Source organism: Canis aureus, chromosome 22 (assembly GCF_053574225.1).
Source record: "Canis aureus isolate CA01 chromosome 22, VMU_Caureus_v.1.0, whole genome shotgun sequence".
NCBI lineage: Eukaryota > Metazoa > Chordata > Mammalia > Carnivora > Canidae > Canis > Canis aureus.
In genome coordinates this window covers 26,067,540-26,085,062 of record NC_135632.1, presented here as the reverse complement: position 1 = coordinate 26,085,062, position 17,523 = coordinate 26,067,540, and the positions used below count along the sequence as shown (strand labels likewise).

Sequence of the window (17,523 nt, the reverse complement as noted above, 5' to 3'; positions counted from 1 at the left end):
GAGGCCTGCATGTGGCATTCTCACGGCTGCAGTTTTATAGGGACTGAGTCTGTCACTGGAGGGCAAACAGGGCCATGCCTTTTGGAGGGATGGGTCTTTTCTCTCCTCCAATCCACCGATCACAAGCACCAGAAACAGCACCAGTGTGTGGTGTGCGTGTGAGTGCATGCATGTGTGCGTCCTTGAAGAAAGTGGTTAAAGAGCTTAGGCTTCAGACTCATATTCAGATTTGAATCTTCACCCTGCTGCTTCCTAACCCCTGGGGTAATATATTCAATATTTACAAGCCTTAGTTTCCTCCTCTGAACACTGGATTATATTTACCCCTTGGGCCTGTTGTGAGAATCTAAGAATAATTATAGGCACTCCATAGACAGTGGCTCTTTTATAGCTCTCTTGGAAAAAAATGTAATTAGCATGTATACTGTATTTATGATTATCTTTGTAAAACATAATAATCTTTAAGCAACCACCCTACAGTGTAGCGTTAGATGCTGCCTGAACCACTTTTGGAAGACTTGTTTTTCCACATCTGCACCAGAGGAATGCTCCGCTTCCAAGCTTTTGTAAGGAACAAATGTTTAGCTTAGCACAGTGCCTGGCCTGTAGTAGGGGCTCCATCAGTAAAAGGGATTCCTATTGAAACTCTAGCTATTTGGGACCACACTCCTCACACATTCCTCAAAGTCAGGAGACAGGAGAGCTTTCTGTCCTGCTAAATAGCTGGTGAGCCCAGGGCTACTGACTTCCCTTCTTTGGCCTTGGGGAACATGCTCCACGGACCAGGAGTCTAGCTGATGATTCAAGCCATGGATACTGGGGCATCGCCACTTCCTAGCTGTGCAAATGACCCTGGGGAGCTGCTTAGCGTCTTGGTGCCCTGGTTTCCTCAGGTGGTAATAACAGCACCCACTTCGCAGAGCTGCTGTGGGGAGGATTGGCCTTCATAAAGCACAAAGCTGCCATCGTTAGAAGCTGTACCATCACTAAGAAGATGATCATGGAAGCTCTTCCAGCCTGGAAATTCTGTGTTCTTGACTCTTTGGGGCCCACTACAGGTAGGCGAGGGGAAAGCAAGAGGAAAAGCCAGGGAAGCCGGGATTTCGAAGAGAATTTGGTTAAAATTCCTCTCACTCCAGCTGTCTTGCTGGAGGATTTTCTAGGTCTTGTGGAGAGATAGAACTGTGCTCTTGCTTCACAGTTAGAGAAGATGGAGAAGAGATGAATGGGATAAAGGAGTGTGACTGGGATAAACTTGACTAAGCTGCCAGCTTTTGTTGAAAAGCCAAGTGGGTTTCTGAGAGCTGTTGCAAGGCTAAGGGAGATGCCCCCCAACTCGAGCTGCGGTGATGAGTGCCCTGGCAATAACAGTTCAGACACAACTGTCACCTGCTCTGCAGAAAGCAGCTCACACAGCCTCCAAGACATAAACAGACAGCTCTGGGGCACCTCTTCAGGCAACCGCAGGACTGCTGGGAGCCGGAAATAACAGTGGAAATAATCTAGAGTTTCAGGAGAAGACAAGCATGGGCTCTGAGTGAATCCTGTGGTTTACCAAAAGGCCCAGCACTCTTGGCAAAGTTCTAGAGTGCAATGCTAACTATTAGAAACAGAAGTTTGGCAAGGCCTTGTGTCTCAGGGCACATTAGATACTTTTCAGAGGAGCCAAGAATTGATTATTTTGTTTCTGGTGAATAGAGTGACTGGGTGGAGGGGCCTGCAGACAGTGTAGGCTGTGTAGCCTCCAGATACCAGTGGCAGGAAGTCGGACCCACTGTATGCATGGCCTTATGGAGGGGGTCCATGGTCATCATTCCAGGGATGGGAATCATCAGCCTGTGGGTAGCCCTGAGTCTTGCGGGGATGGGCAGATAGGATGAGCCCCCTCCATGCCCACAGACCCAGGTAGTAGCACAGAGTGGAGGAGGGTGTGACACTTGATGCCCTGAAATTAGCTAAACCCCATTCACCTTGCTCAAAACCTGTCAGTTTATCATCTTGGGAAAATTCTATATGTCACATGGACAGAGATCAAGCTTTGGCATTAAGTTTTAACCTTGAATCTGTTCTTATGTGGCTTGGGCAAATGACATAAGCTCTCTGATAACCATCCTGTCCTTCCTTTCAACAATTTCCAGATCCACAGACCCAGTTATATCTATAATAATTAAATCTTTTTTTTTTTTTGCAATCCTTTTGATTCTAACAAGTCCTTTTTGAGCATGTAATAGGCTTAACCTCCATTTTCTTATCTGTAAAGTGGGGGTGTTAGAAGGGTCAAATGAGTTAATATATATAAAGTACTTAACCCAGTGCCTTACTCATAGTAAGAGTTCAATAAATATTAGTCTTTATTTTTTCTTGCAAGCCTTCTGTGTGCCAGGATGCCTCTCTAGGCCTCAGTTTGTTTATCCATAAAATGAGGATAACAAGTAAAGTTACTTTAGAGGGCTATGTAAAGATTATATAAACAAAGAGATGCTTTGTTCATACCAAACTTTCAATAAATGGAAACTGTTGCAGTTTTTTTAGGTTAGTGTTGTATGCTGGCTAGTTTCTGGTATTGCTTCTCATCATAGAAGACTGGTCTGGTCAGGTGTTCTAAAAATAATGATCCCTGATATTTGTAGGATTTTCCCATGTGCTTTGTCATTTAATTCTCCTTCTCATCATGGGGGCTGTTGCATTGCCCAACTCCAGGGGGTGCCATGCCCCCACAAGACCACGTGATGGTGCCTCTTGGAGTTGTGCAGCATGAGGGTGCAGTCTACCACAGAGGATCTCAGACAAGTGACTAGAACTCATATAGATCCCCTGCTGGACCCATCCTCTGTATAACACTAGCCTAGCAGTGAGATGTTCTCAATTGCTCAGGCAGTCTTTGGGAACAAAGTCCTGCTGTACACCCAAGTGGCCTTGGTGGCTTCCATTTTGTTTTGTTAAAATACAGGAAGAATTCTCCTTGAGAGACTAAGGCTTGTGATAGCAAGCATCCCCTCATCCCTTATTTGATATGAGTGGGTAAGGTTGAGGAGATCCTGAAGGAACAGAAGGAAATGTGGGGCCCTCATCACTTGTGTTTGGGGACCCTGGTACCCTAATATCACCATGGGGACATGAGGTCCCTAAGGAGAAAGAGGCACAAGGAGGGAGGTGGGGAATGGGAGTAGAAGGCAGGTGGTACTACAAACCTACCATCTGCTTCACAACTGCTCTTCCTGCCCACTTCCCACCAATTTTTAGAGCTTTGAGGGGTGGGGAGTGAGAGGTGTAGGTAGGCCAGAACGAGGGAGAGAGGTTAAGTAGTGATTCAAAGAAGCTATTGGAAGCCTCTAAAAAGCAAGCAAAAAAAAAAAAAAAAAAAAAAACCCAAAACAAACCCTCTAAAAGTCCAGCCAAGATTGTTTAAAAGGGGATTTAAAGTTCATTTAGCGCAACTCCTCCTTGCAAGTGCTCTTTTGTTGGATACAGAGTGAGCACACACTCAAATGTCTACAGAGACTGTCAGACAGCCGGGGGACAGTGACCCGACCCACGGGGGTTCCAGTGAGCTAGAGACCACATGGCCTCCCCAAGAGCAGCCAGTATTACCAGGAGGAAATTCAGCTCAACATTGCCAGATCTTTCTGATTTTCAGAAAAAAGCCATAAGCCTGAATTGTTTATGGGAAATCTCTCAATTTTTAAATGTTGGTCACACTTCCAAAAAAAACCTGTGGCCAGGGGCGCCTGGCTGGGTCAATCACTAGACCATGTGACTCTAGATCTCAGGATTGTGGATCCGAACCCCATGTTGAGTACAGAGATTACTTAAAAATAAAATCTTAAAAAAAAAAAAAAAAGTAAAACTGCAGCCAAACAACATATCTGCGACAGAACACAAGCCATGGGCTGTCATTTTGTGACATCTGAGTTATCCCTAACTCCAGGGACTCCTGTCCCTTCATCCCAGGCAAGACTTTGCCTTCTGCACATCTTTTCCCTTGAAGACCCTCCTGCTGGGAGCTGGCACTGTGATTACAGTACAGCCTGAGCCAGGAGACTGGTCTGGAAGGAAGAATGTGAGACTAGGTGTCAGAGGGCATGTATCATGTGCGCTGAAAGAAGACCTATGCCATGCTCAGACCTCTGAATCCCTTGTGAGTAAGGGAAGTAAGGGACTTTGAGCTGGTCCGTAACTTCTCTGGTCCTAGTTTTCACATATGATGAAGGAGGGGTTCACTCACTATGCAATGTCTAGACATTTCCAGCTTTGCTGTCTGCAATCTGTTCTCGGCACGGGGGATTGGGGAAATTAGGGTGTAATAGGACATTATGTCCTATTAATATTCACTGTAGCCATCACCCAATGAGCGTTCCTATACACCAAATGCTTGCTAAATACATACGCTATCACATGTAATCCTCCCAAGTGCCCTTTGGAATAGGTATTTTCATGTGTGCAGAGATGGTCACTATAATTCTATAATTCACCCTCATATGCGTGCTCCTTTGCAACATGACTCTGCCACTTTTCTCATCAAGAGGGGCGACCTATTTCATCACTCCCTGAACCTGGCTGATCTTGTGACTTCTGATAGATAGAATGTACTGGAAGCGATATTCTGGGACGTCCAAGGGTAGATTCCAAGGGGCCTTGCAACTTCCACTTGCTGCCATAAAATGCAGTGTAAGGAAGCCTATCTACTCTAACAGAAGTTGAGAGGCCACTTGGAGAAAAGCTGAGGTGTCCCAGGAGGGGACCAGGGTCAGCTGCTAGATACATGAGTGAGGCCGTCTTGGATCCCTCAAGCCCACCTGGCCTCCAGATGAATGACAGCAGCCACAGGAGGGACCCCAGATGAGGGTGGCAGAAGAAATGCCCAGCTAAGTCCAGTCCTAATTATAGACTTGTGGATAAATGGTTATCGGTTTAAGCCACCAATATTTTGAAATAATAATTCTATGGGCATATAATTCATATATCACAAAATCCACCCTTAGAAAAGTATACAATTCCGTGGTTTCCAGTATATTCACAAACTTGTGCATCCATTACCAGTATCTAATTTCAGAATATTTTCATCATCCCCAAAAGAAACCCATTACCCATTAGCAGTTACTCCCCATCCCTCTGGCAACCACCCTAGCTCCAGGCAAACACTAATTTGTTTTTTATCTCTATAGAGTTTCCTACTCTGGACACTTTATGCATATTAATGAAATCACACAATATGTAGCTTCTTCTACTCAGCAGAATGTTCTCCAGGTTCATCACTATGTAGCACATGTGTTAGTATTTCACTCCTTTTTACTGCCAAATAATATTCCACTGTTTGAGTATGCCACATTTTGTTTATCTAATTGCCAGTTGATGGACACTTAATGTTTCTGTTTTGGGTTGTTTTGAGTAATGCTGCTATGAACATTCATGCACATGTTTTCATGAACTTATAAAACAAGTTTTTAGAACATAGGAAATATGTTTTCAATTCTCATGGGTGTATACCTAGGATTGGCATTGCTGAGTTATGTGGTAACTGTTTAACATTTTGAGGGGCTGCCAAACTGTTTTCCAAAGCAGCTGTATCATTTTGCAATCCCACCAGCAACATGTGAGGTTTTCAATGTCTTCACATCCTTGTCAGCATCTGTGATTGTCTTTATTTTAGCCAGTGGGTGGTAAAATGGAATCTCATTGTGGTTTTTGATTTGTGTTTTTCCTTACTGGCTAATGGTTTGAACATCTTTGCATGTGCTTTTTGGCTATTTCTATGTATTCTTTGGAGCAATGTCTATTCGAATCTTTGCCTATTTTTAAATTGGGTGTCTTTTGGTTGGGTTGGTTTGGAAGGGTTCTTGATCTATTCTGATACAAACTCCTTATTAGATTTGCAAATATTTTCTCATTCTTGGGTTGTCTTTCACTTTCTTAAAGCACAAAAGTTTTTATTTTCATGAAGCTCAATTTATCTGTTTTTTTAAGCCATTAAATTTTGAGGTGGTGTGTATGTAGTGCTAGATAATGAATACACAATCCCATTTTAGAGATGAGGAAACTAGAGCCCAGAGAGCTTAAATGACTTGTTTTAAGTTACATAGCAGATACCTGATTGGGCAGTCTGACTCTTCTTCAGTTTGGTTGCCAGGAAGCTCAGAGTAAGGAATAGGATATTTTGTCATTGAGAAGGTTCCATGGATTGCCTACCTTCGATCTCATTTTCTCTTCGATCTTGACTTTCCCTCTTCCTATCCAGTCATCTAACAGATATTTAATGATAACCTGACACCTGAGAAAGATGAATTAAGCAGGTATGATCCTTGAAGCAGAACCTATGGTGCCTTGCCCACACCTCCTTGAGCCATAGCAGTACAGCAGCCTGCCTTCCAATTGCCTAAGGGCTTTCTCTGCCTACTGGAGATGCTCTCTCCTTTGTTGGCCTAAAGAGCTGGAGAATCGACCTCCCACCCTCTCCTGAGAGCTGCCCTCAACCAGTGACTAAAAGTGCTGAGGTGGGCACCTGGGTGGCTCAGTGGTTGAGTATCTGCGTTTTGCTCAGGGTGTGATCCCGGGGTCCTAGGATGAAGTCTCACATCAGGCTCCCCACAGGGTGCTTGCTTCTCCCTTTGCCTATGTCTCTTCCTCTCTCTCTGTGTGTCTCTCATGAATAAATAAATAAAATCTTAAAAGAAGGGGTGGGGGCAGAGGTATTAATACCCAGCAACCCTGACCCTGAGGAGGTTGGACACATAGAGATGTGTGTTTCGTAGCGCCTCGCAGGTTCCCAGCAGGCTGAGCCCTGGCTGCCCACAGAAATAACTGACCTTTCATGGCCTTCTATTTTCTGCTCCATGGTCCTAGTCCCCAAACAGGGCTCCCTGGCATCGTTTCCAAAACGAATTCTCCTCTCAGGGTTTGCTTTGGAAGAACCCAAACTAAGATAGTCTCTGATGTCATGGAGTTTATAGCCTCTTAAGCTGATAACCAAATACTTATCTAACAGCTGTAGCAAGTGCGCCAAGGAGACACTCAGGACTTGGGCAGTGATGTGAAAACCAACACCTGAAGGGTGGCCTGGATGCAGCTGAAGGAAGGTGTGTGGGTGGGGAACAGTGTTCCTTACTGGCAGATGTCACAGCCCCTGCTCAGGCCTGGAGGAGAAAAGGAGATTGGGTATACCAGGAACTGAAGGGAAGATATTCCAATTTTATTTCCCCTTATCTTGATTAACATTATATTCATAGCAATTTTTCTATTTTTATGATGTATTTTTAAATCCTTGAGGGAATAAGGTTGGTAGGTAAACAAACTCTCTCCCTGGGCAAGAGAGAGCCTTGCAAGGGGCCATGGGCAAGTCATTTAGCCTCTCCACATCTCACATTCTTTGTCAAGTGGGGATGCACATTCTCCCTGCTGTGTCTCTGCCATGGTTTTGCTGGGGCAATCAGTGAGGCGGTGCACAGGGATAGCTTTTGGACATTGCAAGGTGGTACCCAAATGTGACAGGTAGTTGTGAAGAGGTTCCATGAAGAAATGCATGTTCTTATTATTTACTAATGGGGTTACTTTCTTTGTCTTTCAACCATGTCGCTGGTGGATATCTTACTCTCTCAGTTATACATCCAAAAGCTCACCCTGACCTCATTTGTCCATCTTCTGAGTGCCAGCAACAGGGAAGGAAGACCGAGGGCTTTGGAATCAAATCAACTCAGCTTTGAATCCTGACTCTATTTACATATCCTAATTAGCCAACACAGGGATGCTGATAGGTTTCTATTACCCAGGGGTGCTGCTTGGATTAAAGGGATCATCCTGGCCCAAGAGGGTGGCTGAATAAATGTTAGCTTCATAGCTTCACAGTCCAAGATCAGAGGAGTCCAAGGTCTGTGTTTGCCCTCTCTGCATGCAGCTCCAGGATCCCCTGTGAACTCAGAAAACGCATTTGGGTGATGATTCTGAAAAGGATGAGTCACAGCTTTGCACCAGATGGCCTGGCTTTGGCACAAACACTGCCCCCCACCCTCCAATTTCCTCACCTGGCTAGGGCAGAAAGGTTTCTGCTGGGTTTTTTGTTTGGGGGTTACTGACCTCCAGCCTCCACCAAATAGGCAGGGGTCCCCAACTCAGATGAGTTTCCATACTGCTGCCTTGAGCCTACCAATGTAACAACCTGGTTGCTTATCTGCATCCCACATGCACCCCAAGCTCCTTGGGTTTGGGGCTGGGTCTTGCTCACCTTCTCACCTTTCATAGTTGCTAAATAAATATTTGTTCAATGAATGAAGGTAGACATTGGTCTTGCTCACAAGGAGTATACAGACTGGTTGTATAAACAGGAGGGTAATACATAGAGTCAGTCACATTCTGTGAAAATCCCAGGGCTCAGTGTATTTTGTCTGTAATTGGTAGGGCTCATCTCAGGAATACTAATTCTAGGCCAGGCCTGGAGATAGAAGGGCTGGGACACAGCCTGAGGATGATCCTTTGAGGGATGGACAACATTCCTACAAATGAGAGAGAAGGATGGGACGGGCTGGAGCCTATAGCTGAGGCTAACGCTGCCAGCCTATCATTCCCCAGAGTTGGAGAGAAGTCACACAAGGACCGCACAGTCCCCTTCTCTTCATGGGGTCCTCAGAAGCCTCACAACCTTCTTCTCAGGGACTCCAAGCAGCTGTGGCTTTGCTCTGATCCTGGCTCCCCAGCCCTGGAGTAAAGATGGGCACTGCCAGGGAGTCACTGGCCTGAACCCTGACCACAGCCTCTGAGACACCCTGGGACAGTAGTCCCCCTAAAGGCATAGCCTCCCCCAAATGGTGACCAGGTGAACTTTCTTGCTCCTCTATATCAAGGAGTTTGATATTCAGACATAGAGAGAGGGTCAGCAGTTGGTAGCAGGTCATAGAACAGGCAGGAATCCAAAGATGAGGCAGCAGAAGCCAAAAGGCTGCCCAGTGCCTCTCGGATGTTAACATATACCTGATCCACCTGCCCGCCCTGGGGCATCTCTGCCAATGAAGATTTGGATCTAGGAGGTCCGGTGGGGCCTGCGATTCTGCACTTCAGGATCTAGATGCTGCTGACCTCTGGACCAGAGCTTAGGTAGAAGGCAGTGGTTTCTAGTGGCAAGACATTGGCAGGTAAGTGGCTGTGAGGGCAACATGAGCAGGCTCTGGGGACAGCAGCCCCTGGAGGGTGTTGGGAAGGCCCAGGCCGAGAGGTACTATGGCTTGGGAGCCTCTTTCTTTTCCTCCTCCCGCAGCCCCCTGCCCTCCACAGATTGTCCCTACACCTCACTCACCGTGTCTCTGCTCCTTTGTACCCCAAAGGGAAGCTGCACATTCGAGTCACTTAGGAGATTCCCAGTGAATTGTATTTAATTGGTTGATCTGAGGTGGAGCCTAGATAGGCGTGATGATTTGTAAAACTCTCCAGTTGATTCTAATGTGCAGGCAGGGCTGTGAACCATTGGCCTCATCAGAGTTCCTGAGACTCTGACATGAATGTAAATCAGCTAAGGATCTTGTTAAAAAATAGAGATTTTCATCTATTTAGTAGGTTTGAGTGGGGCCTGAAGTTCTGCATTTTTGATGCTGCAGGTCTGAGGACTAGACTTTCAGTGGAATTACCAGTTTTCCTAAGGATTAAAAAAGATAAGACGGGAGTTAACCACCTCTGATCTGATCCCCAAGCCTCACCTGAAGCACAAAGACTCTGCTGCATTGACTACCAGGAGTACATTTGATCTCAGAGAGTTATAGTCAGCTTGTCTATACCACAAGCCCACTGAGGGGTGACAGATCCAGGGTGGAGATCCAGGAGGCGTGCGGGGTGGGGGGCAGCTCTCCCAGCCATGGCTGCGCTAGGCTTGAGGAGTGAAAGCTTGGAACGTGTGTATTCGCTTTGTGACTCGGCTGGCCAGGGCTCGGAGCCAGCACTCCGACTGTCCACACTGGGTTGTCTTCCCTCCCTTCCTGGTTGGGAGGGTGGATAAGCTGAGTCCCAGCACTAGCTGTCTGCCCCAGCCTGCTGCTTCTTGCCCTCCCCTCCCTGCCCCTGTCCCAGGGCCGTGGCCACTTGCTCAGATTTATTGATGCCTGCCTGCCAGCTGTCTTCTCTGCCTTTTGCAGCCCAGGTGTCAGAGCCAACAAAGGGGTAGGGAGTCAGCCTGGGGTGGCTCCCTGCCTGCCGGGAACTGACCAGACAGGAAGGTACACTAGACACAACCCTCTCCTTGACAACAAATCTTTTTGTATTTTTAAAGACTATTTATTCATGACAGATGCAGAGAGGCAGAGACACAGGCAGAAGGAGAAGTAGGCTCCCTGCAGGGAGCCCAATGCAGGACTTGATCCCAGGATCCCAGGATCCCAGGATCCCAACCTGAGCCAAAGGCAGATGCTCAGCCACTGAGCCACCCAGGCGCCCTATGTTGACAACAAATCTGCTGCCAAAGTGGCCTCTGGACAGGAGGGAGGGAACAAAGGAGAGAAACCCTTCCTGTGTCTCTCCACCTGCTGTGAAATGCCACTGCCCACCTGGTGCCTCGAAGCCCCAGTTCTCAGCCCTGGCTGTGCATCACAACCACCTGGGGAGGCCCAGGCCCTCCCCGGGCCAGCTAAATAGGAATCTCTGGGAGTAGGGCCCCAGTATGAGTAGTTTTTAACACTTATCAGGTAATTCCAATGTGCCACAGAGTTTGTGATGATTTCGCAGCCCGTGGGGGTAGAAAATAACTCTTTGATCAGAGATAGGACAGTGACGTGATGTCCACAGCTGCCTACTCTGACTTTTCTCCATTTCTCATTTCACTCCTAGGCCCTATGCTCAAGAATATGATAAGGACAACCTCTGTTTGGACTTGAATACAGAGAGGGGAAGTCATCACACATTCTATCTCATTCAACCCCACTCAAGGCTGTTATTTTAGCTACATTTTAGAGGAAACTGAGGCATACAGAAGTTGAGTGGTCCCCCAGGGTCCCCCAGTAAGAGCTGGGGCTGGGATTCAGCCCCAGGTCCGCTGTTCTTTGGGTATATGAGTTAGTCACAGTTGTGGGGATATAAACCAGGGAAACATGGACCAAAATAGAACACGAGTTATAAATTGACGCAAGTAGGTAGTGCAAAGCCAGGTATGGAGCTGACATTTATATTTAAGTACAAAACTCTGGGTCGTGAAAGGGGACTGTGTTCTTCTCTGCCTCTCTTTTCTATTTTCCAATCCCAGGACTACCTCCTCCATGGAATCTTCCAGAACTCTACTCCCTCTTCACTCGCTGTCTATATCAGCAGTTCCCCAAACTAACTTTTAAAAATCAGATCACTGCCCTCCAACTCCGAACTATGGAGAGTCTCCAGCAAAGACGCTTGAAAATCTACATTTAAAAAAAAGCAATACTGGGGAATCTGACAAGTACATACTTGGGTGAACCAGTGATATAGCCCCTTGCTGCTCAAAAATGTGGTCTGTGGACGAGCAGCACCAGTACCAGCTGGGAGCTTGATGCAAGTGTAGCATCTGGGGCTGAACCCCTGGCCTACTACATTAGACTGTGCATTTTAACAAGATCCCCGGAGTGGGGGCGGGGAGGGGGGTTTACACATATTTTAAAATTCAAGAAGTGCAGCTCTGTCTAGCCTGTTAGGTATAGAGGGTGTCCTCAGATCAGCAGCATGAGCATCACCCAGGAAATTTGTAGAAACCAAATTCCTGGGCCTTACCCTTGACCTACTGAGTCAGGCACTGTAGGGGGGGAGCCCAGGAATCTGCATTTTTGTAAGCCCTCTAGGTGATCCCATGTGAACTCAGGTTCGAGGGCCACTGCCTGGACCAGGCTCAGTCAGAAGCCTCTGATCCTGGCAATCAGTGGCCCCATGCTGGATGCCAGGACGATCAAAGGAAAGCTAGGCCTAGAAGAGCCTTGAAAGCCGTCATGCCACACAGGGCTGAGTGGGGCAAGATCCATTCTTCCCCAACCCCCTCGTGGACGGCAGCTTTGAGGGACTGAGTCAACCCTAATCTTCAGACTGGGGCTCTTTATTTCATCTATGTATTCATTCACTTCTGGTCCCACCCGTGTCCCCAGGATCCTGCCCTCCCCATAGCATGGCCAGTCTATGGGGCTTCATGTGTTCTTATAAAGAATGCACTGGTTAGTGTGCATGGAGCTCACTTTTCCCAGGGATGTCATGCTACGGACCTCTTTTCTGCATCTTGCTACGCTCCGCGTGGTGCTTAAAGGCCTCCCTCCATCACTGTTGTGCGCCCAGTCTGTGGCCTCTACCTCCCACAAAGTACCTCTGGGGCTGCACCCAGCTCCCCTAGCGCCCTCTGATGACGTGCTCCCGTGGCTTCCCACTCCTTAGTATGCCCAAGGACACTGTGACAAATGTCCTCCTCCGTGTCTTCCTGTGGACCCATGGGAGTTCTCCCTAAATTTGTAGGTGGAAAAACTTGAAAAACTTGAAAAAACTTGAAATGCTTTCAGCCCAAGTGACCTACCCAGGTAGTTAAGAACATGACTTTGGTGCCAGACACACCTGGTCAGGTAACCTGGCCTCAGTCCCTTCACCTTTCTGTGCCTCAGTTTTCATATCCATAAAATGGGAACGATAATAGGATCTAGCTTATGGGTTCATTATGAAGATTAAATGAATGAAAACCACTTAGCAGGGGCCCTAGCACATAGTAAGTGCTCAGATGAATGTTCACTATAATTTGGCCTTTATTTCCAGGGCCTGCCTTTTGATTGTTTGCACTGATTTTTTTTTTCTATTTTGGTTTTCCATCATTACTGATTTCCTTGCATGCCTCTTTTCAAAATGACCTTCCTAGAGGTCCTTAGAGAAAACCTATGGCCTGGGGGGTACGGGTGGGGGTGATAAGCAAAGGCCAGAGTTGGTTTGGAGATTTTGATGCATGAATTGGGGCCAACAGGACTTGTCTGGGTTAGGACAGGCTTGGTTAGGTAGGACACCCTGGGATGGGAGGTGCTTGGCACACTACAGCTGAAGACAGAGGTACTGGGATTTCCAGAATTCTCCTAGCCCTAGTGGGAAAGCAGTGCATACAGCTGTATTCTTCACACATAGCTGTTCTTTTATGAGCTGTATTTGGGCCTAGTTTTAAAGTGGTGAGGGAAGCAAAGTCGCGTCAACCTGGAGGGAGAGTAGGGGGTTATTGCCTCACTTTTGCAGATAACCCCTTGTGTGTCCTGAGAGGGGCCCCAAGGGGAGACACCGGCACCTGGACTGCAGAGGGGAGCCAAGAGGCTGGGGGCCCAGGCCCCAGCCGCACAGGCTGCATGGAGTGGCTGGGGCCAGCAGAGGGTGCCACATACCTCTACACAGAGCTGACAGCCGGCCTGTGATGACCAGGGCAGGCTGGGCACAGGGAGGCCAACTGTCCCTGTTTGCCTGGGACTGAGGGGTTTCTCAGCCGGGAAAGTCCCAGACAAACTGAGACAAGTTGGTTACCCTGGCTTGAAGAGGCAACCACTGAAGCGGTGCACACACATACACACATATCAGTGCATATTGTACACATGACACAAAATGTACCCACATTCACACCACACGTGCACAACACACACCCCTGCACTTCACACCACAGGCATAAACTGTAACACACTTGTACACACATGTGCACAACTTGCCCAACACATTTATAATATACACACAACACACTCAATGCACACATGCAACACACACCAAATGCGTGTGCACACATGTACCCACAAACATGTAAAATACCACATGTGTAAACTCACACCACCACATGCACAGCATACACAATACGCACATATACTACCTACAGGCACACAACACACATGCTGCAAAATTCACCCATACTTGTACCACATGCACACAAACACTCATGCACTTCACACTGCATGGATAGCATACATAGCACACATACACATATACAACTCAAATAAGTTTTTACCACACATGTGCAACACATGTAACCCACACTCACACAAGCACATCATGCACACGTAACACAGTCACAACACAGTATCATGCACTAGTATACCACAGAAACACAAACAAAACAAAACCCCAATTACAACACACACATGCACAATGCATATCACACCATGTGTAAAACATGCATGGTCATACAAGTACCACATGTGCCACTTCATACATTAACGTGCACATACATGTGAGAACATGAACACATCCACAACACACAAGCATATGTGACTACACACCATATAACTCATACCTATGCACATCACACCACAACACATGCAGTCACTAGGCACACAGGCACCACATAATGTACTACATACATGTACTGCACACAACACATAACTCTAATGCACACACAACACAATGCATACACAACATACACATGTACAAACACACACATACAATGCACACACAGATATGCATATGCACAGCACAGTTGCATAAGGCAGACACACACACAAACACACACCTGTAGGTAGCCAGAGACCCTCCTGTTTGATGTTTCATTGCCAGCAATGATTGTTGTTATTGTTTATGATTACTGGCAAAAGGAAGACATTCATTCTTATTCTAAGCCAAAGAAAAAATGTATCCAAAGAATCTGAAAACAATATATTCTTCATTAAGCCATCATGTCTTTACCATCTGCATGGAAGAGACCTGAGCATTGAACAAACATTAGTAACCATTTAGCTTTGGTTGTAGTATATTTAAAACTTCTGAGAGCACAAAATTGCACTGGCGTGGACCTGGCTGGGCCTGGAAATTTCCTGAAAAGAGCCCAATGTGGGGCTTGATCCCAGGACTCTGAGAAAATGACCTGAGCCAAAGACAGATGCTTAACTGACTAAGCTCCCCCAGGAACCCCAAAAAGAGCTTTTTAGCCAAGACCTGAAGTTGGAGCAGCAGGGTTGGGATGGGTAAAATGAGTGAGCACCCCCCCACACCCGTAATACAATCTAAGGAGCCACTCTCAGGGGCAGACCTGCATTTGCATTACCCTGAGGGTGAGTGCCCAACAGTGAGACCAACAGGAACACCAGGGATCAGAGGAGTACATGGTTTTGCTCTTGACTGCAGCTCTACATGGATCCATTCACCTAGAAGTTCAAAACATGTGTTTGATCGCAGGGAAACTCTCTGGGCTCTAGGAAGAGCAGTGGCTTATAGAGATGGGACTTCCCCGAACTAACCAGCTGCCTTGGCCCTGGATGCTGGACCAGAGCCCTCCTCTGCAGCCAGCCATGGTGATGGTGGGGGAGGACAGGGGATGTACAAGGCAAGCTCTGCATCTCCCTGGGTCCGGCCTGCATATTGTCACACTTCCCAGCTTGCCTTCTGTGGTGGGACCACACTCCCAGGCTAGGCTGCATCTGCACAGCATTCTAGCCCCTGGGCACTGGGACTGTGCTCTTACTCTAGTAGACTAAGGAGGGCAGCATGGAGTGGCAGTCCAAGGAGACTGGAACTTCTTGGATTCAAAACCCTGCGTTGGTAGCTGCTAGCTGTGTGACTGGACAACTTACTTGACTTCTCTGTGCCTTGTTTTCATACCTATAAAATAAGCCTGATGGTGATACTCACACTCATCTTACAGAGTTGTAAGGACTAATATATGAACAGCTCTTAGATTAAAACTAGGCACATGGTAGGAGTCACATAAATGTTAGTTTCAATTGCTCTTTTGGCCCAAAATGAAAGCAAACAATAACAACAATCATAATATCAAAAGTATCAGAGGCAGCGTGTTGGAGCTAGAAGGTAGGTTGGAGAATGTCTACCCAGGCTCACTATGTGTTGTATGGATAAGGCTGTTTGACCTGATAATCCTGAGACAGGATTAGAACCAGGATGGGGAAGCCAAGAGCAAGTAAGAGGCCCTCCTTTTCACACCTGGTTAAATCACTGGACTAACCCAGAGTTTCTCACTCAGTGGTTCTGGAATGTGGTCTGAGACTCTGCATTTCTAACAAGTCCCCAGGTGATGCTTCTGCCACTAGTCCAGGGACCACACGTTGGGAATTGCTGACCTAAGGACGGTGGAGGCAGAGTGGAGAAAGTTGGCATCCCTGAGTCCTCCGCAGATAACGGGCCTGGGGATCTGGGGAAGGGAAGCCAGGGCCTTACTTACAGTGGATGCCGTACCTCGGGCAGCGCCCTCTGCAGGGGGATGCGGGCACTGAGCGCCTCCTCCAGGCTGAGCGGGGTCAGCTCATCTTCAGCTACCTCCCCATCCTCCTCCTCCTCGGCTGCCCAGTCCTTCCCTGGAGCCTCTTCATCCTGCCTTCTGCTCGGCTGTTTGATGAGCCGGTAGGTCCCACCTCTCCTGCCCTGGGTCTTGTTCCTTCTGGCCCTGGGCGAGGCCACTGCCACCAGGAGCTGATCCTCCCGCAGCGAGATAAAGGGGGGCAGGCCCTCCAGGGGGCCGTACTCTTGGCCCTCGTCCTCGGCCTCCAGCACCCATTCCTGGGATTCCCCGAAGTCCAGGCGATACCCAGCATCCGGGCTGCGCTGGGCGGCCCGGGCTGTGGCCGCAGGGTGCGGGGCGTGCGGCGGAGGGTGCAGCATGGCCACCATCAGCAGCGCGCACCCCAGCATCAGCAAGAGCAGCAGGAACTGCAGTCTGCACGGTCCATGCCTGCATCGCTTCCTTAGGAGCATGTTGCTGGAACTTGCCAAATGCAACAGGTCATATTCGAGTTCGCTGCCTCCTCCCGCTCCAGGTTCCTTCAGGCTTGCAGGAGAACCTGGCTTCCTAGTTCCACCTGGAAGTTTTTTGCTGGTCACTTAACCTGCTCCTTTCCCCCCCATCTGACATCTGTGTAAGAGTGACTTCCACTTACAATCAGAAAGCCACGGGACCCAGGTCCCACCCTGGCTCCTCTCTGAGTGGACTCCTGTTAATTGCCTCCTGAAAGCCCATTCACAGGGTCTTCACATGGAATTGTTTTGCCCCTTTTACCCCTTTTATCTCCTTGGGGAAAAAAATTATTCCATTCTGCTCAGGTGTCTAGTCCCACGTGTTTCATCTCCCCCCCTCGCATGATTGGTCAGGTTGCTATGCGATGTCTTGGAGGGAGCTGGTGGGTCCTCCGTCCAGCAGAGCTGACAGTCGTCCTCCTTTGGACGCTTCAAGTCAGGTCAGATCAACAGATGTGAAGCCGGCAGGCAGCGCCTGATCTCCTTTCACACATAGCTCTGCGCTCAGCTGAGAGCCCTCTGCCAGACACATCGGAGCCAAGCGTGCGCCTCGCTCCTGGTCCTAATGCCCTCACTGTTCCCAGGCTTTGCACAATCCCACGGAACACAGCTCCGGGGCAAAATAAACACCGTCACTGCCAAGACCAAACCCAAACAGGAACATCCCAGGAGTTCAGATTTGAATCTCGTTCATAGGAAGACTTCTCTCCCCACCCACAGGGGCAGGAAAGAGTATTCCTTCCTGATTTCAGAAGGGCTGTATCTGTATCTATCTAGATGTAAACAGCTAACTGTTTATTTGCACCCTCAGCCTCCCACAAGTGATCTGGAAAGTTAGGCTGAAGTCTCCCTCCTTCTTGAGGA

The 17,523-nt window shown here is 47.9% G+C and overlaps 1 protein-coding gene and 1 long non-coding RNA gene across 3 annotated transcripts in view; both read right to left on the bottom strand.

Annotated features, from left to right (window-relative positions):
* Nucleotides 1-17,314, bottom strand: part of GALNT15 (polypeptide N-acetylgalactosaminyltransferase 15) — a 48,388-nt gene extending 31,074 nt beyond the window's left edge. Inside the window, exon 1 of one of the 2 annotated variants that reach the window (XR_013361290.1) lies at nucleotides 16,091-17,314. Coding sequence is in view for 1 of the 2 variants with exons in the window: in XM_077865287.1 (XP_077721413.1) it covers nucleotides 16,091-16,620 (530 nt within the window). In the remaining variant the exon portion in view is untranslated. The remainder of the gene's footprint in view (nucleotides 1-16,090) is intronic. The other variant, XM_077865287.1, reaches the window with a different exon arrangement.
* On the bottom strand, nucleotides 7,166-9,260 carry LOC144293936 (uncharacterized). The gene is made up of 2 exons (XR_013361291.1): nucleotides 8,959-9,260; nucleotides 7,166-7,900 (listed from the first exon to the last, which is right to left on the bottom strand). It is a non-coding gene; the product is annotated as an uncharacterized LOC144293936 (long non-coding RNA).
* Nucleotides 17,315-17,523: the final 209 nt, after the last annotated feature.